Here is a 20,416-nt window from a genome sequence, read left to right on the forward strand (position 1 = left end):
ACTACATTTTCTTGGGAGCCCTAAATGCAACAGTGTGAGGAAAGAATTACCGTCCCCATTTTGCTGATGAGTAAACAGATTTAGAGAAGGGAAGGGAATTGCCCAAGAGCACACAGTGACAGAGCGAGGACTTGAATGAAAGTCTTCTTAAATCAAGCTCAGCATTGTGCTTTGAATCCGTGAACTCCAGGGTCCATTCCTACCTGCTGCCTTATTTGAGTTTCACAGGTGTCTTAGGACATAGGTAGGCAGCTATTCGTTCCCCAGAGGAGTTCCAGGGACTTACTAAATCTCTTGGGTAGCAGATGTGCTGCAGACCTCAGCCTCCTCCTCTGTGCCAAACCCTTCCTAAGGCATCTTCCCACGTTGCTTGCCTGCCAGGAATGCTCTCTTATTCTTCTGCACTAACTCAAACGCATCCCACCTCTCACGGCACCACCTCCTTGCCACCTCTCCTGACAACTCCAGCCCAATGGCTCTCCCTGTTGCATTTAGTTCTGAGTTTCTGGTCTCATTTTCATGAGCCTCTGAGCACAGACGCGTGCCTTCTCTCACTGTGTACCCCTGGGCACATAGTAGGAGCTTAGCAAATATTTAATGCCACCAAGAACAAATCAAGCAAAATACACCTTTAACCTGCAGCAGAGGAAATTTAAATTAGGCCCATGAAAGCATTTCCCACCAGTGAGCTGTCCAGCACTGGAAGAGTCAGATTCCCTGTCTCAGCTATCTTGGGCAGGTCAGCGTCTAGCCAGAAGGATGGAGCTCAAGACCTTTCCAGGGCCCTTCCAGCCCTAGGACCCCATCCGAAGCCTTTAAAGGGCAACTCAAGGACACCAGTCACCCTGCACCCATGGCTGTAACTTGTCTGTCCACTTTTATATCTTACAGAGATTTCAAATCCCAGATTGTCATCCTGAGCTCTCCAGCATGCCTCTTGGCACCTTTCCCACCATCCGCTGTTGTTGTGGGCTCTGGGAATGAGACAAGTACTTAATAGCACCTTGAGCCAAATGTAATTAGGAACATCAATCTGCTGCCCCCAACCCATGTGATGTTCTCCAAAGGCAGAAGGAAAATGTTTCTGATCCCTCCTGTGCTGCTGGCTCACCTCCTCTGTCACATCTCCCCAGGCAGAAGGGAGGTCTAGAAGATCAAGGGCAAGCTCAGACAATGCCACATCCCCTTGTGCCCAGTCACGGCCTCTGCATGTAGGGGATACTGAGAAATACATGCATTTTTTTTTTTTTTTCAATGTAGTCTCACTGTCACCCAGGCTGGAGTGCAATGGCGCGGTCTTGGCTCACTGCAACTTCTGCCTCTCGGATTCAAGCGATTCTCCCACCTCCACCTCCCGAGTAGCTGGGACTACAGATGCCCGCCATCCCACCCGAATAATTTTTGTATTTTTAGTAGAGACAGGGTTTCACTATGTTGGCCAGGCTGGTCTCGAACTCCTGACCTCGTGATCTGCCCGCCTCGGCCTCCCAAAGTGTTGGGATTACAGGCGTGAGCTACCACACCCAGCCAATACATGCATTTTATATGTGCGATTGTTAACACCACAACACTACTCATCCTGGGTCTCCAGTAACATAGCCCATCTTAGTTTGGGTTTCCTCCAAAGCAAAGCCTGAGAGAGGTGTTGGATGCAGGTGATTTAATTGGAAGGTGATCACAGGAGTGGAAGATTGGGGCAGTGGAGGTGGGGAGTGGTGCAGTTGAGAAGGAGCAAAGGTGAATACACCAGTATAAAGGTGTATTCTCACTGGGCGCATTGGCTCACACCTGTAATCCCAACACTTTGGGAGGCCGAGGGGGGCAGATCACAAGGTCAGGAGTTCGAGACCAGCCTGGCCAAGATGGTGAAACCCCATCTCTACTAAACATACCAAAATTACCCAGGCGCGGTGGTGGGCACCTGTAATCCCAGCTACTCAGGAGGCTGAGGCAGGAGAATTGCTTGAACCCGGGAGGCAGAGGTTGCAGAGAGCTGAGATCGCACCACTGCACTCCAGCCTGAGTGACAGAGCAAGTCTCAGAGGAAAAAAAAAAAAAAAAGGTGTATTCTCAGGGTCACTGCAGGAGGCATCCAAGGGAGGGAGGCTCAGTTCCCCAGAGACCCCTGGATCGGATACAGAATTGCCTGTCAGCCTAGCGGGTGTTTATCCACCCTCCTCTTCCCCATTGTTTGAGGGCTGACCCGAGGGCATTACCTTCTTGCACTTCAGGGCTATGCTTTTGGGAGGGCAGAGCAGGCCTCTCAGCTTCAGAGAATGTCCTGGGGCAGAAAGTGAAAAGTCCCAGGTTCTTATTGGAGGTGGGATGCTGTCAGCTCAAGTCTGGGCTCTCTCAGATGTGCTAAGCTGCAGGTGAGATCAGAGGTGGGGTAGCCTGAGGGGATACAGTACACATTGTGTAGTAAATAAGAGTTTGCAGTATTAGTTCTGGTCTCTTCTAGACACTTTCATGCCTCAATGCTTTAGGCCATGCTCTTTCCTGGGCCTCTGGGGCCCTAGCCTTCTTTCTCAGCATGGCAAACTCCTATTCATCTTTCAAAGCCCAGCTCAAGTGTCAGCTCTGCATGTAGCTCTCCTGCTGCTGTATCCACGGTCGCCTGATTCACCCTGTATTATAATCATAATGAAATATATTTGCTCCTTTCTCTTTATGGGCTCTAACCATGTGTTTTTTCTCTTTTTTAAAATCACAAGGCTGACACATGGGAGATGCTGGATAACTGCCTCGCTAATCAATAAGGCTGTGATGGGCACCTTTATCTTCAACCTTAATAACCTCCTGATTCAAGTCCAGGTCCCTATAGCAAGGAATGAGGGCCTCTCGGTGTGAGGCTCTGCCCTGCCTAATGTGCTTCTTTGCCCAGCATCTGCCCAGGCCCTGTACCAAGTGCTACTCTAGAGAGTGAGGAGGGCTTGGGCTTGCAGTCTCTTAGGATTACCTGCAGCTGTGGGCACCCATCCCAGACCATGGGTGAGTGGGTGCTGCATTGTGGTAGAGGCCACAGGGAGATTCCCAAAGCCGTAGAGCCCCTAAGAGGGAGATACTCCTCCAGCCCTTGCTGCCTGCCTCACTCATGCCACCCCGAGTGGCGTGTCCACATGCTGGCCCCCTCGGCTTCTCAGGCTTCCAAGCTCCTGCAGCTCTCAAGTTCCCTCTCACCTCTCTGTCTGCACAGTGACTGCCCTAACTCAGCATTTTCCCTTGCTGGGCCACTCAGACTTGCCCTCTTGCCTGCTCTCTTGTGCAATTCAGTCTGTTCTTCCCCAGCAGCACTTGCACACACAGATCTGGCAGCTTGAATCCCATCAGGGGCTCCCTGCTGTCCTCAGGATGAAGTCCAACAGGGTCCTCCAAGACCTGCACCCATCCCCCAGGCTTCCCATCTCACCAAAATCTCGCCCTTCTCTCCCCGTCAGCACCTAGCTGACTTCTTCAGTCTTTCCTTAGGTATCACCTCCTCCGGAAAGCCTTCCTAGACCGCGACTGGAATGGTCTAGCTGCACGGCCTCCGTGTTGCTTTCCACAACTCCCTGAGCCTCGTTTTCTCTGCTTCTGTGGATAGTTTTAACATTTTCTGTTTGTGTATTTGACAAGCTCTTGGAGAATGAAGCATCCCCGGCTTGAGAACGGGGACTGGCTCTTTCACTTAGTAATTCCAGCACATAGTGCTGTGCTCAGTCAGCTTCGGGTCTCTCCTTCTCTGTATGTGGGTCTCCCATTTCTCCCTTTCTGTCTGTTTTGTCCCCCAGCCACTGTCCCCCACCACATGCCTCAGCTCCCACCCTGCTCTGCTTCTCTGCTGCATTCACCTTTCCATGTTTTGCACCTCCCCACACTTCCTCAGGGATGCCCGTTTCCCCTTCCTGCCCTCTGCCCACCGCAACCCCTCCCTGCTGTCCGGCTTAGCCAGAGGCGTGCCTCTCTGCTGCCATCCCCTTGACCTTCATGATTTTGCTCTTCGTCCTGTCTCTTCCCCAGCTCTGCCCCCACCAGATCTGCTTATTTCCACCCTCCTGCCCTTCTCACCTCTCTGTGTGTTTGTCTCCATCTCCCTGTCTCTGTGGACGTCTCTCTTTCCTCTTTGTCCCACTGTTAGTCTCTTTCTCTCTTTGTCTCTCTTGCCTTTTCTCCGTGGCCTCTGTACAATGCACATATGCCGACTTTGGCATGGGGGTTGCTGGGGTTGGGGGGCCCTGCCCTGCGGTGTCATCTTTCACCTCTGAGGGGTAATGACTGAGGGAGCCACCTGAACACAGGCTGGTCTGGGGCCTCTACGGGCTGCATCCTTGGCTGGGGGCCCTCACCTGAGCAGCTGCCTCTTGGTCCCGACCCCCTCTGCAAGTGTGTGTGAGTGTGTGTCTGAATGTGAGAATGAGTGTGTGGGAGACTGTATCTGTACATGTGTGTGCACTTGTGGAAATGAACCAGGGAGAAGGAGCCGCAGACATAGGCACAGTGAGGGAACCCCAGGGCAGCCTCCTCCCAGAGGGCTGCTCCCCTAGAATCTCCTTGGGGCCATGATGGCAAAGAAGCCCAGTCCCTTGTATAGAGCCAGCTGGGACTTGGGAACCAGATTTCCAGCCTTTTCTGGAACCAGATTTTCCAGATCCTTCCACTCGTTTTGGATCTAAATTTTGATAACACCTAATCAGCAGTTCTCAAAGTGTGGAACCCAAACCAGCCTCAGTTTCACCTGGGAGCTTTTTTGAAATGCAAATTATGGGGCTCCATACCAGGCCGATTGATTCAGAAACCCTGGAGTTGGGGGGCTGTGAGCAGCAAGGAGGTATTCTGACACCCCTTCTGCCCCAGTTTGAGAACCACTGATTTACATAATAAGGTGTGGTGAGTGCCCTGTCAGATAAATCATGCAAAACAGATATGAGGGAGTTGTTTTCACCTTCCATCTCTCAGGCAACATAGCTGAACAACATAGCCAAATTTTCAGCCTGAGCCAGAGGCTTTTTAGATCTTTCCACCGAAGACAAGGAGGTTACAAGCATGGCAGGGAGAAAAAGCAAGGCAAGCGGCAGGTAACGTGAAACAGCTCCAGCAAGGGACAGTAGCATTGACATTTCACACTTTGATTTAAAATCCTATGCAGATTCAGTGGCTCCTGGGACCACCCTGGACTTCCTACACTCTTCCATTTAAGGCTGAACCTGCAGCTGCTGCAGTGTTCTGGATGCAGTGACTGGAAGGGCAAGTCCCTGATTGCCTCCTGGGAGAGCTGCTCCTCAATTTGGAGAGCAAGAGTGGGGCCTCTGGGACTGGAATGAAGGCCTTGGAGATCCACTGACAGCCCACAGCCCCGCAGATGCCCCTGGGCCAGACCAGTCCTGGGCAGTGCCCCCCAGGTCCTGCTTATCCCTGTTCTTCTGGATAAGAAGAACTCCTGAGATCCCCCCTCAGGAGTTCTCTCCTTCAGAGATCAGCAGAGAGCCTTCTCATTACAGTGGGGACCCCACCACCACCACCCCGGTTACATCATTTCATTCCCTGCACTAAGCTCCCAGCACTTGCCACCTCCTTGGGGCTAAATACCTCCAGGCATTGCCATTGCTGCATTTCAGTCCATTATATTTGTAAAGAGCAGGCTTTGGTTGCCAGGGTCTCTTCTTCATCAAAGATGTTTCAAACTCCTGTTCCCAAGAAGAAGGCTTATCTCCAGGGTTACTGGTTACAGCTGTACTCAGCTTGTGCAGGGCCTTGGGCGAATGTTTTTTTGTGTGTGTGGGACCTGTGTCTATATAAACAATTTGATTTTAAAATGTAATTAAAAATTCTTGGCCCATATGAGGTATTATGATATATTGATGAAGGTTTACAATAATGGGGAGAAAAGAGGTAGTAACATATTTGTTTATTTTCCAATCTGTGCATGTGAAGTTTCTTTGGCAGGGTCCAAGAATTATCTTTTCCTGTTCAGGTCCAGGAACCATCTCTTTGTGTTTTTTATTGTCAAACGTCATTCCTGGCTAATTTCTTATCTCCCACCATGACAAAAAGGTGACAATGCTGTTGTTATTCACAATGCCATGGCTCTTAGGGATCTATTTGTATTAAAATAGTATGAATCTTCTTGCCTCTGCAGTTCCCTATGACCCCTACTACTGTGTATTTAATACTGGTTGCATCAGTATTCACATGTACTGAGTACTGAATATTGAGCACTGAGTACAGAACAAGTGGCTGGGGTAGAATGGGAAAGGACAGTTACAGGGAAATTCCTCAGAAACTAACAAAGAAACTCATTTAAATGTTCTTGGGCAGCTCTTTAAAGAGATACTTACCATCCAGATCAGTATCCCAAATTCTTCCACAGCCTGGGGCATGGCTTTTAGATGTCAATCATCCATTCCCTCCTCTCAGCTTCCTTCCTACTTTCTTCCAAAAGAACAAAATCCTGATTAAGTGCTTTCTGCCATCATCAAAAGTAGGAACTCAAGATTAGGAATAATAACATAGCTGGGCACAGTGGCTCATGCCTGTAATCCCAGCACTGTGGGTGGCTGAGGCTGGAGGATTGAGTCCAGGAGTTGGAGACCAACCTGGGCAATATAGTAAGAACTAGTCTCTACAAAAAAAAAAAAAAGGCTACATGAAGTGGGCCTGGGTCCATCCTCGGCTCTTTCTGCTGCACCATGGGGGTCTTCTGACTGAACACAGACCCTTTCCTTCCCTAAGGGAAATACACTGACTATTCCCCTCAGAGTAACTGGGACAGACCACAGCTTCCAAAGCCTTCATTGTACTTCACAAGAGAACAAAAGGACAACTTGTAAGCACTTCAGCTTTCCTATTTGGGGTTCCTCTGATCAGCTCACTTTGTGGGCACACTGCTTTTCTGAAAATCTTAGCCTCTGGTATTGCCTCAGTGTAAGAGCACCAGCTTATGAGTCACCACCCAGAAGTTTCCTTTGATGTCTTATGACTTCATGATCAAGATCCACAGTAGCCCCTAACTCATTCTATGGGGCCAGCATTACCAAATCCAAACAAAGACATCACAAGAAAAGAAAACCACAGATCAATATTTCTTATGCAGATAGATGGTGTAAGCTCTAAACAACTGCTGTGTTTACATGCAAGTACTCTATATGCAGAGCCTCCCTTGCTCCTTCCAAGGATCCCATGAAGCTGCACTCATTTAGGCTGGAAGAGGCTATGTGACTTACATGCAGTCACATAGCTAGTAAGTGGCAGACTTATGATTCAACCCTGTATCCAACTCCAAGCCCAGCTCTTCCTACCACACCACCTAGTCATCTGCATATGGCAAGAGAAACGGTGGACCCTGCAAGTTTGCACTGTTGTTCTTATCACCTCTGTAAGGCCTCTTGCCCAGTTGACCCACCAGAGTACAGTAGCCTCTCTCTGCAGGTGAGAACTTTCCCAAGGCCATAGACCCCACTGACCAATGACTCCTCAGCCAAAGATCACACATCAGCCTGTGCACTGTAGGCGTTACGTGTGTGAGAAGGAAGTGGAGTGGGAGGGCAATTCTGCCACTCCCTGGGCAAGCCTTTCACTCTCTGCACCTCGGTCTCCTCATCTGCAAATTGGGGGCAAAGCTCTAAACACTGATAACACCAAATGCTGGTGAAGATGTGGAGCCACAGGAACTCTCATTCATTGTTGGTAGGAATGCAACAGTACAGCCACTTTGGAAGACCATGTGGCAGTTTCTTACAAAACGAAACCTATTCTTACCATATGATCCAGCAGTCGTTCTCCCTGGAGTTTACCCAAAGGAGTTGAAATCTTATGTCCACACAAAAACCAGCACATGGATGTTTTCAGTAGCTTTGTTCAGAATTGTCAAAACTTGGGCACAACCAAGATGTCCTTCAGTAGGTGAACAGATAAATAAACTGTGGTACATCCAGACAATGCAATATTATTCAGTGTCGAAAAGAAATGAGCTATCAAGTCATGAAAACACATAGAGGAACCTTAAATGCATATCACTAAGTGAGAGAAGCCAGTCTCCAAAGACTACAGACTGCACGATTCCAACTAGATGACATTGTGGAAAAGGCAGAACTATGGAGACAGTGAAAAGATCAGTGGTGGCCAGGGGTTAGTGGGGAGGGATGAACAGGTGGAGCGCAGAGGATTTTTAGGGCAGTGAAACTACTCTGTGTGATACTGTGATGGTGGATGCATGTTATTATACATGTGTCAAAACCCATAGAATATACAACACCAACAGTGAGCACTAATGTAAACTCTGGACTCTGGGTGATAATGACATGTTAATGTAGATTCATTGATTATAACAAATGTACCACTTTGGTTGGGGATGTTGACAGTGGGAGAGATTGTGCGTGTGTGGAAGCAGGGGGCATATGGGAACTTAGTGTATTTTTTTTCTTTTTTTTATGTGCTTTTTAAAATTTTTATTTTAGGTTCTGGGATACATGTGCAGAACGTGCAGGTTTGTTACATAGGTAAACGTGTACCATGTTGGTTTGCTGCACCTATCAACCCATCACCTAAGTATTAAGCCCGGTATGCATTAGCTAGTTTTCCTGATGCTCTCCTTCCCATTCCCCGCTGGCAGGCCCCGGTGTGTGTTGTTCCCCTCCCTGTGTCCATGTGTTCCCATTGTTCAGCTCCCAACTTGCTGTATTTTCTGCTCAATTTTGTTGTGAACCTAAAACTGCTCTAAAAAATAAAATCTATTAAAAAATGGGGGCAAAATCACTCAGGTCTCAGGCTGGGGCAAATGAGCTAATGCCTATAAAAACAAGTTGTAAATGGTAAGATGGTTTATTGACATAAAGGATTGGTACTATTATGTTTTTAAGTCCCAGATGTCCCAGAAATCTACAGTGGGAATTCAGGTCAATCACTTTGACTTTCGGGGTCCCAGTGTCCTCAGCTACAAACCAAGATAATACTACTTGTTCTTTGTTTCCCTCCCCTACCCTCTGACAACCTCTCAGAGCATAAAGGGCAATAGTGATGATGATGGAAATGATGATGAAAATGGTAGCCAGCATTTGTGTCTAGGCACTGTGTTAGGCACTCTATACACATTATCTCACTTAATCCTTATAACCGCCCCAACTTTACAGATGAGAAAATGAAGCATTGTTTTGGGGCTGGGGGTGGGGTGGGGGGAAGTGCAGGGAAGGGAGAGGGGAGAAGTAACTTGTCCTGGGTCATACCACTGGTCAGTGGTAAAGCAGGTTCTGGAAGACTCAATGGCCCATACTGAACCTCCAACTTTATCCCTGTGTCTCCCAGGTTGACCCTACAAGGAACCCCAGGGGGTGGCCCCATTGCCTGATCACTGGGGATTGGCCTCACAATAACAAATGATGATCATAGGCAATATTTCTTTTCTTTTTTTTTTTTTTTTTTTTGAGATGGAGTCTCACTCTGTCGCTCAGGCTGGAGTGCAGTGGAGCGATCTCAGCTCACCGCAACCTCCGCCTCCCGGGTTCAAACAATACACTGCCTCAGGCTCCCAAGTAGCTGGGATTACAGGTGCCTGCCACCAAACCCGACTAATTTTTATATTTTTAGTAGAGATGGGGTTTCACCATCTTGGTCAGGCTGGTCTTGAACTCCTGACCTCGTGATCCACCCGCCTTGGCCTCCCAAAGTGCTGGGATTACAGGCATGAGCTACCGTGCTCGGCCTTTCACAGCCAACATTTCTACAGGACTTTGAAGGTTTGAAGGACGTGCCTTTCAAAAATTCGCCAAATTGGTGTATTAATTATTTTAAGTTGAAAACATTGGAGAAATTGTAGTTTCAGAAAGGGCGAGTGGGCCTGTCTCTTCCTGCAGGCAGCAAGCCCTAGCATTCCTCTGGGAGGGGGTTCCTCTCCATACCAGGGTGAGAAAATAGCTCTTATCACCAGAGACTGAGAATTGGGAGCTGCAATGGACCTGCATAAAAATACTCTCCAAAGTAACCCTTATCTTCCACTAGCTCTACATCTCCATGTATCTCCTGGTGACTTCCCTAGAAATTTACTACCCCTGGCCAGACCCTCTTTGTCCTGTCACTTCTCATACTTATCCTTCTTTGTGTAAGTATAAAAGAATCTTTTGCTTTGGCCGCTTTGAACTTCACTCTCTTATGAAGATCCCTGTGTACATGTAAAACTAATAGAATTTGTGTGCTTTTCTCTTGTTAGTCTGACTGTTGTCAGCAGGGTTTCTAGATCCAGCCAAAGAGCCCACTAAGAGCCGAAGGGGGGTTGGAGGTGATCTTTGGCTCCCTAATGACTCACTGTGAGACAGGACTATTTCTAAGCACGTGGTATGCACTGTTTCATTTAATTCTTACAGTAACTCTGTGGTATAGGTCTTATTATGATACCCACTTCACAGATGAGAAAACTGAAGCACAGGACCCAGAGAACAGACAACCTCAGACCCAAGCGGGAGAGTGGGGATCAGCCAGTCTGAGTCATTTATTGGACATGCTGCCTCTTTGCTGGCAAGCTCAGGTGCTTGAGCTGCTGTAAGGGAAACCCCAACAAGGTGAGTACATGTGTGTGTTGCACATGACGCCGTGTGTGGTAGCTTTGGGAGCTACTAAATCAGTGCCAAGGGAGGCCATCCCTGGGCCTCCAGAACCCTGTCTCATGCTGGGCTCACCCCAAGAGTGCCTGGCTATACAGGCTCCCTCTCCACCCAGGATGACTTTTTGTCTCCAAATTCCAGGCCAGGGAAGGGAAGTCAGGTGCCTGGAAACTTATTTGCTCCTTAACCACAGGGGAGGCCTGTGGAGCAGGAATGGGGCAGAGTGAGGGGTGTGGGGACAGGCAACAGCCCAGGGAAGCAAAGCATCTGGGACCATGAAGAGTCCACCGGGTATCCTGACTCCCAGCAGGCATGTCCCAAGGCTGAAGGGAAGGGGAGGAACCAGCATCCCTGCAGGCACCTCTCATTTGGTACTCACAGGCTCAGAGACCCAATTTTAAGTGGCGTTCCTTCAGAGAGGATATTTTGGGTGGTGATCGGGAAGATAAGCCTTTAGAACCAGCCAGCCTGAGTCCAAATCCTGCTTCTCCTACTCTCTGGCTGTGTGGATTTGGTTAAATTACTTAGCCTCCCTGGGCCTGTTTCCTCTCCTATCAAATGGGGATGATGACGGCAGCCACCTCACAGGGGAACTGGCATGGAGTAAGGAGTCAAAACACATCAGCTGCATCTCTGCTGTAAAACAGGGTTTCTAACAGGACCCTACCATGTTATGAGGGTTAAATGAGCAAAATACCTGGAAAGTGCTTAGAAAGAATCCTTGTTCTCCCCAACCCCTTCTCCTCATCCAGGCAGGGCACTCAGGCATGGGGAAGGGGACTGCTTGACTTCAGTGTGCAAAATGCAAAGATGGCATTGTCAGCTGCCTCTCCACAGAGGTGGAGGAAAGATGGGGCTGCGGGAATTCGTTAGCACCAATTAACACCCCAAGGCTCCCTTCTGCTCTCACCCTGGTCTGCTTCCCTGCTGGCTGTGGGCCTGGAACCACATGGCAGAGGAAGCAGCCAGGCCCCAGGGGAGAGGAGGAAACTGGGGAACCATCAGCAAAGGCTGAGGTGCTCCAGTGAAGCCCAAGCAGGTATTATTTCTATCCAGAACGGAAGGCTCCAGAAAGGAATGAGAGGCATGAGCATGGGGCAGGCCTGGTTCCTTAGGGCTATAGACAAATACCTCTCCCAGCCAGTGGCCCTCCTAGAGCATCTGATACGTGGAGTGAGAGTCATCCCGTCCACTATACAACGAACTAACTTTCAGTCAGAATCTGGCAATAAAAGAAATAAAACAAATGTTGGAAAAGAAATGCAGACAGAGAAAATTTTTGTTGAGCTTTATAAATATATATATATATTTATTTTTATTTGAAAAAATGTTATTGGCATGCACATGAATATATATGTTTGCTCCTTAATCACAGAAGAGGCCTGTGGAGCAGGAATGGGTCAGAGTGAGGGGAGGGGGCAGGCAACATACATCCACATGAATATATATATATATATATCCACATGAATATATATATATCCACATGAATATATATATGCACTTGAATATATATATGCACATGAATATATACATATATATATGCATGCCAATAAAATTTTTTAAATAAAAATAAGGAAAATAGTAATGGATTAGTACTTTCTAATTATATTAGTGTTTTTCAAAACAGGAGAAAACATATCAATATATTAATCTGTCACAGTAGCAATTAAAAACATTACAGCTTGTGCAAATCTGTGGATGACATAAAAATTAATCTTCTTAAATTCATGTTCAGTAGACAGTAAAGGAATATTTGTCTATCTTTGCTCATAATTAATTAAAGAACACTTTTTAATTAATGGTAACTTCGAAAAGTTACTTTCACATGAAGCAACAAATATGTAAATTAGGAAAATCTTAACTATAAGGATAGGTATTATAGAGATTCTGAAAATTCCATTTCACAAAAAAATTCCAGAAATTTCAATACTGTTTATATTTTTGTTTCTTCAGGATCGATCATAGTGGTTTTCATGTTTCTGTATCCAAAAATTTCTAATAAAATATTTTCAACAGAAAATTTGTTCATTCTATTTGGGAAGCACCTTCTGAAGTTTTTCTTCTGCAAAAATCAGAGAAAATAGCTGAAAGATGGAGAACATTGATATGATTTGACCATTTGCTTTAGAAGGAGCAACCAAACTGAGTAACTCAGGTTCCATTTCTTTATCTTTACAACGACTCTATCATCAGTGATAATTTTGAATCCACTAACATACAAACTATATCAGAAGAAAGCTTAAAAGATTTCACTGCTTTGGGCCAGGAACTGTGGCTCATGCCTGTAATCCCGGCACCGTAGGAGGCCAAGACAGGCCGATTGCTTGAGCCTAGGAGTTTGAGACCAGCCTGGGCAACATGGCAAAACCTACTAAAAATACAAAAAATAAAATAAAATAAATTAGCCGGTTGTAGTGGCACGCACCTGTAGTCCCAGCTACTCGGGAGGCTGATGGGGGAGGATTGCTTGAGCCCAAGAGGCAGAGGTTGTAGTTAGCCAAGATCACTCTACTGCACTGCAGCCTGGGCAATAGAGTGAGACGCTGTTTCAAAAAAAAAAAAAATTTAACTGCTATGAAATTATTCTCCAAGCAATCACATATAACAGCAGAGTCTAGGTATGCCAGAGCCCACTGCATAATTGGAATGGAGTCATGCTGAAAGCAATATTTATTAAAGTAATAAAAAGTGACAATTTGCAGTGTTCTGCTATCCCCCTCAACACATTTGACAATAAGCACAGCAATTATTGAGAACTTAGACCATCTACTGTTTGTAAAAAGATATTGGCGTACAGTTTCCTTTTCTTGTGATGTCTGTTTGAATTTCGTATCAGGGTAGTGCTGGGTTTATAGAATGAGCCATGAAGATCCCTTATCTTCTATTTTTTGGAAGAATCTGAGAAGAATTGGTTTTGATTCTTCTTTAAATGTTTGGTAGAATTCACCAGTGAAGCCTTCTCTGGTCCTGGACCTTTCTTTGTTGGGAATTCTTGATTATTTACTGAATCTCTTTATTTCTTATAGCCGTTTAGGTTTCCTGTTTCTTCCTCAGTTTTTGTAGTTCTTTCTAGGAATTTGCAGATTTCATCTAGTTTTTGGCATACAATTGTTCGTCTTCATTTATAATCTTTTTTCTTTCTGTAAGGTTGGTAGTATTGTCCCCAATTTCATTTCTGACATTAGTGATATGAGCCTTATCTCCTTTTACTTAATCAGTCTAGCTAAAGGTGTGTCGCTTTTGTTGATCTTTTCAAATAACCAGCTTTATTTTCATTGATTTTCTCTATTATTATTCTGTTCTCTATTTATCTCCACTTTATTTTTTTCTTTTCTCTTCTTTTTTTTCTTTTTCTTTTCTTTTTTTTTTTTTTAAGACAGAATTTCACACTGGTTGCCTAGGCTAGAGTGCAGTGGCATGATCAAGGCTCACCACAGCCTCAACCTCCTAGGCTCAAGCGATCAATTCTCAGCCTCCCGAGTAGTTGGGATTACAGGCACACACCAATATACCCAGCTAATTTTTGTGTTTTTTTGTAGAGATGTAGTCTCACCATATTACCCAAGCTGGTCTCAAACTCCTGAGCTCAAGTGATCCTCCTGTCTTGGCCTCCCAAAGTGCTGGGATTATAAGTGTGAGCCATGGTGCCTGGCCAATCTCTACTCTAATCTTCATTATTTCTTTCCTCTGCTTGCTTTGGGTTTAGTTTGCTCTTCTTTTTCTAGTTCCTTAATGTGTGGAGTTAGGTAATTGATTTGAGATCTTTCTTCTTTTATAATAATTTATAGCTTTATATTTCCTTCTAACCACTGTTTTCAATGAATCCTAGACATTTTAGTATATTACATTTTTGTTTTCTTTTCTTTTGTTTTTTTTTTGGGACGGAGTCTCGCTCTGTCACCCAGGCTGGAGTGCAGTGGCATGATCTCGGCTCACTGCAAGCTCCACCTCCCGGGTTCATGCCATTCTCCTGCCTCAGCCTCCTGAGTAGCTGGGACTATGGGCGCCTGCCACCACGCCCGGCTAATTTTTTGTATTTTTTAGTAGAGACGGGGTTTTATCGTGTTAGCCAGGATGATCTCGATCTCCCGACCCCTCGTGATCTGCCCGCCTAGGCCTCCCAAAGTGCTGGGATTACAGGCGTGAGCCACCATGCCCGGCCTGTTTTCATTGTCTCAAAGTATTTTATAATTTTCTCATTTCTCTTGTGATTTTTCTTTGATCCAGTTACATTTGAATTTCAAGAAACAATGAGTAATTTTTTAGTATATGTATTTCCCACTGCAATACTTGGGGTTCCTTTGTACTAAAAATTATTTTTGTCTGAAATTCAAATGTAACTGAGCCACCTGCATTTTGCCTGAGAACCCTATTCCAATAAGAATGTAAAGACATGAGCCCTATACTCTGGGAACATCTAATGTAAGGGAGGAAAATCAGGACCATCCTAGGGAGGCTCCCAGTTCAAGGGAAAAATATAACTCTTGTTCAGGGAGCTACAGTCTCTGGAGAAGAGGAAGGGAAGGAGCAGCACAATCTTGCCTGGAAGGTGAGGGCGAGATTGCTAGGGTAGCCAGGCCTTTGCACCAGGGCCATTACTCCTTCCTTCAAGGCTTCCTCACCTGCACCCCATAGTCCACGCAGTGCTCAGCCCCCAAAGACCCCTCTGTGTAGTCCTGGGGACTCACCAGCCCACTTCTTCCAGACTGGACTGCCCTGACAGACGCCATGGAGGCATGGGAAGGGGTAGCTGGAGGATAACATCATTAAGGCCTTTCTCCTTAGTCCCTGGGCCCCAGTACCTACTGGGTAGGAGCTTGTCCCAGTTGGCCTGCCTTTAGGGTAGAGAAGGTACAAGGCCAGTCGGGGGACAGGGCACTTACAGCCCTCCCCCCACTCATCCACATTCATACGCATGTGCACACACTCACAACACACACTCACGGTCATGCTCACAGGCACCCCTTTACTACATACACATTCCCATGCACGACTATGCACACAGGCTCACCAAGCACACTAGCAGGATAACCATGGCCGTATACTCTCAGACCCACGGAAACATGCTCCGCTCACACAGGCACATGGCCTTGCACATATTTGCATACTTGTCTACACTCTTTCAGTCCCGTACACGATAACAGACAGATCACAGTCACAACAAATCCTGTACACTCTGCGAACACTCTCTCAGGCTCTGGGTGTGTGCGTGTTTCTCTGCATGTTCTCCTACTGTTTGTATCTGCCATCTCTGTCCATCTTCCACCCTCCCACCCAGCTGTCTGCCTTCCTCCCTGCAGCAAGATTGAGGGAGGAGGGGTAGGCCTGGTTTCCTTGACAACCGGAGACCCTCTACCTGTCCCGCTGGGCCCTGGTTAACTGGAAGGGGAAGGCGCTGGGAGGCAATGTTGGCTTGTCCAGGTGCTTGCTCTGAGTGGGGCTGGGGGTGAGGGCAGGGGAGAGTCGGGGAGGGAGGGATGGGTGACCATCTGGACCGGGGAGAGTGAGCTGCAGGCACTGCCCAAACGCTCCAAAATGGCAGATGGGCATCACCGTGCCTGGGAGGAACTGGGAGGGGGGCTGCCCAGCGTGGCATATGCAGGAGCTCTTCCACTGCCCCAGCCCAGCCCTCTCCCAGCCCCTCCCCCTTATCTCCTGAGCACCCTCAGGCCTGACTGATTCTGGAAAAAAACCCTCTTCAAGCTCCGTTTCCTGGGATCCAACCAGTATTGAGGGGTAAAGTTGTGCTGGGAGCCTGGGGGACGCGGGGTGGAGGGGACACAAATCCCTTAACGACCACCAGAGCTCTATGCTTTCTGTGTGCCATTCCTTTGGGGGAAATATGGCCCTTCCTAAATTCCCATTTTGGATCCTATCCCTGGAGGCTGCTAGGGAAAATTACCCTAGCTGTGCCATGGGAAACCCAGAAGAGTGGTGCTAATTTGCACAAGCCCCCACAAGATCATGAGGAGAGCTGGGGCTCTGCTTCCTCTGGTCCCCTCGGGTTGTGCAGGCTTTTCCCTCGTACAGAATCCACTAGTAAGATGACTGGCTTATGCCTAGCACCCTGCCCTCAAGGTCCTGAAAGCTGGCCCTGAAAGGCAGGAGTCTAGGGAGGACAGCTGGAGAGGGGCCCTGACCAGCAAGGAGCAGAGAGGAGGAAGATGGGTTGTGTGTGGAGGGCAGTGCTTAGAGAGACAGGAGGCTGCACACTGCCGGCTGCTGGTGTTTCCCTTCAAGAAAGAACCTGCAGGCTGGGCGCGGTGGCTCAGGCCTGTCATTCTAACACTTTGGGAAACGGAGGCAGGAAGATCATTTGAGGCCAGGAGTTCAGGACCAGACTGGGCAATATAGTGAGACCCTGTTTCTAAAAAAAAAAAAGGTTTTTAATTAGCTGGGCATGGTGGCATGCACCTGTAGTCCCAGCTATTCCAGACACTGGGGTGGGAGGATCGCTTGAGCCCAGGAGTTTGAGGCTGCAGTGAGCCATGATTGCACCACTGCACTCCAGCCTGGGTGACAGAGCGAGATCCTGTCTCAGAAAAAAAAAAAAAAAAAAAAGGAAAGAAAAAGAAAGAAAGAAAGAAAAAGAAAAAAGAGAAAGAAAGGAAGAAAACAATGAGTGAACTTGCAGACCAGCTGTACGGAGCACAGTTAGCAGCCTCCAGCACCTCCTGTCTTTCACATTCAATGTCCGGATCTTTCCAGGCAGCCCCCCAGCCAATGCCTGAGCACTGCACGGGTGCAAGTGCCCGGCCACGTCATCACATCGCGGGACTCTTCAAACCGGCAGTCTCTACCGGGATCTCCCTGCTGGGCTGGCAGAGACTTGGTCAGATCTGCATCGCCGTCTGAGGCTCTCCCCGCTAATCGTCCTTAGACAGGTTTAAATCCCCAACAAACCTCTTGCACTCCTAACGCCATTTCAGCGTCTGCTTACCAGAGGACCCCAACCGGCATAGATGCCAAGAGCCACACGCCTTGTGCTCTCCGTGCGCGCGCGTTTGCGGGAGACCTGCTGGTCTTGGAGCGCCGCAGCTCCGAGGAAGGATGCGGGCCGCGCCCCCTGGTGGGCACCCCGTGGAGCTGCACGTGGAGCAGTCTCGGGCGCTGCAGCCTCATACAGTCCTCCTGGGAGAACCCCAGAGAGCACTACACCAACCGGAAAACCGGAAACGGAGGCCCAGACAGGGAAAGGGTTAGGGAAAGAAAAAGTCTGGGGGCCTCTTACCATCAGCACGCTTGTTCCCTCTGCTCCCCGTCTGGTCCCTGCAGCTCTTCCAGCGGGCCGGCTTGGCACGGTCAACTTCGCCCTCCCCGCTACCCCCTCACCACCTCGCTGACGCCCCCTTCTCCGTTCCCAGACCCAAGACTGGGGCAGGGATTCTGCTTGTATGAGTGCCCCAAACCATTCAGATGCGAGGGGTCTTCTGACGGCACTTTAAGAACGATTGACCAGAACTTCTAAAATGGATACCTCGGAGGCTTTTAATTCTCGCGGGACGAGAGAGTCGCAAACTCTCTGAAGGCTGTCTCTCTTCCCGCCAGTGGGCAGGGGAATTAACCGGCTGATTATTTTTTCTTATGCAAATGCTCTTTGCAAAACAAAGCCCAGGGTAATTTCTACATCAGATTTTTAATGAAATGCGCTGCCACTTTGAAGTATCACTGACGCCCCTGAGTCAGGCCTGCTCCCTGCCCCTGCGGGGTGCCGGCCGCTCTCCTGAAGTGCCCAGCCACACCTCGCGCATTTCTAGGTATTTGCCCCTCCCAAGCAGGAAGAACGGCGCCTAGAGTGTGGTAGAAGCTCCGTACATATTTACTGACTAAAACTGAAGATAGTAAAGTAGGGAAAGAGAGACACGCTTATTCCTGCGTGGCCGGCGTGGGTCACCTCTTCACCCACTATCTCATTTTATTTCTCACGCCTTCCCGTGGCGTACAGTAGGACCTGGAGATGAAGGAACTGAAGCCAGAGAGGGGAAGTAACTTGGCCAATGTTACCCAGCCAGTCAAGGCAGGGCTTTGGCTCGCCCTGAGATCCACCTGGCTCCTTGCACCTCTCCTGCAGCCTCCACAAAGGCCTAGGAAGGAGGCGGGTGACCCCGTGTCCGCACTCCCTGTTATATCGCAGACCACGTCTGTCTGGAGTCAAGGGGGAGAGAGGCCAGCACGGTGGCTCATGCTTGTAATCCCAGCACTTTGAGAGACTGGGGTGAGAGAATCGCTTGACCCCAGGAATTTGAGACCAGCCCGAGCAACAAAGTAAGATCTCATTTCTGCAAAAAATAATGTTACCTGGGGGAATGGTGACACATGCCTGTGGTCCCAGCTGCTCAGGAGGCTGAGGCAGGAAGGAGGATTTCTTAAGCATGGGAGGTCATTGAGGCTGCAGTGAGCTGTGATTGTGCCACTGCACTCCAGCCTGGTTAACAAAGCGAGACCCTGTCTTAAAAAAAAATGGTGAGGGGGAAGGGAGTTTTTACTCTCCTCTCCATCCCCACCTTCCCAGCCATTTGGGGTTCCAGCAGGACACCTGGGCCTGCCAGGCAGGGGCAGCAGCAGACAGCTTCCTGACAAGCTGGGCTTGGATGTAGAGATGTTTGATGCCTTGGGGGCTCACCAGCCCCGCTGTGTAGTCCTGCAGCGGATCAGAACACCAGCCTCACCTGTCAACTTCTTATCTGCCCTCCCCCAGGCTGGCCCAGCCCACTGACTCAGCCCTACTGAAGCCTCTGTGCCCCTGCCCACCCTCCCTGCCATTCCACTGCCAGGCTGCCCTGCCTGCCATTGGGTTAAGGGATCCCCTAACTGTGCCCCAAAGGCCTATCACAGTGCCCAGTGCCCTTCATTTACCTTAAGGTGTGTGTTGTGGCCTTCCGAAGTCTAACTGGACAGACATAATACATTAGCTGGGAGGTGTGGACTGTGGCCAGGGCCTCATGCTGTGTAATGCTGGCAACTCGCACACCTGTCATTTGCTGCACCCCCTCTTGAACCTAACTCCTAAAGGACCATGACTAAGGCCATGGAGTCCCAGTTAACGTGGTACAAACTGACGTCAGGCTGCCTGGGTTTACGTCCTGGCGTTGCCACCTTGCAGCTCTGTGACCTTGGGCATTTACTTAACCTCTCTGTGCTTCAAAGTGATAATGAATGGAATGGTTACATATAAAGTGCTTAGCACAGTGTCTGGCCTGTAGTGAGGCCTCACTGCTTCTCTGGTTAGGGTGCTGCCTTCCCTTTGTGAAGCTGGGTATACCCAAGGCATACTTAGGTTTCCATCCCTGCACTGCCATTTTCCAGATGTATGACCTCGGATAGATTGGCCCCTGAACCCTAGCTTTGTTATGGCCTTGGATAAATTGGCCCCTGAACCTCAGCTCTGCTGTGACCTTGGATACATTGGCCCCTAAAGCTCAGCTTTGATATGACCTTGGATAGACTGGCCGCTGAACCTTGACCTTGTTATGACTTTGGATAGATTGGCCCCTTAACCTCAGCCTTGTTATGACCTTGAATAGATTGGCCACTGAACCTCAGCTCTGCTATGACCTTGGACAGATTGGCACCAGAACCTCAGCTCTTCTATGACCTTGGATAGATTGGCCCCTCAAGCTCAGCTTTGTTACGACCTTGGATAGATTGGCCCCTGAACCTTAACCCTTCCAAGGTTGTGTTCAGGATTCAGCTCTGTAATGTAATCCTCTATGAATCCCTTTCCTCTGTTGGGGGAAAGTGCAGGCAGGGCAGGGTCATTCGTTGAGCTGTGTATTCCCATGGCCTCCTGGCAGAGGCAAGTAGGCTTCACATTTTCTTACCCGAGGGGACATTTATGGCCAAACCAA

At 48.4% G+C, this 20,416-nt stretch overlaps 1 protein-coding gene across 2 annotated transcripts in view; it reads right to left on the minus strand.

The window, feature by feature from the left end:
* Positions 1-20,416, minus strand: part of CORO2B (coronin 2B) — a 202,981-nt gene that overhangs the window by 150,785 nt on the left and 31,780 nt on the right. Inside the window, exons 1-4 of one of the 2 annotated variants that reach the window (XM_063640201.1) lie at positions 17,509-17,581; positions 12,994-13,111; positions 11,700-11,790; positions 6,315-6,408 (exon numbers count right to left, since the gene is read on the minus strand). The exons of the other annotated variant lie outside the window; for it this stretch is intronic. Of the exons in view, the coding sequence (XP_063496271.1) occupies positions 6,315-6,356 (42 nt within the window). The 5' untranslated portion in view covers positions 6,357-6,408; positions 11,700-11,790; positions 12,994-13,111; positions 17,509-17,581. Of the gene's footprint in view, positions 1-6,314; positions 6,409-11,699; positions 11,791-12,993; positions 13,112-17,508; positions 17,582-20,416 lie in introns of those variants that run through there. 2 annotated transcript variants of the gene reach the window in all.

Source organism: Symphalangus syndactylus, chromosome 5, assembly GCF_028878055.3.
Source record: "Symphalangus syndactylus isolate Jambi chromosome 5, NHGRI_mSymSyn1-v2.1_pri, whole genome shotgun sequence".
Classification (NCBI taxonomy): domain Eukaryota; kingdom Metazoa; phylum Chordata; class Mammalia; order Primates; family Hylobatidae; genus Symphalangus; species Symphalangus syndactylus.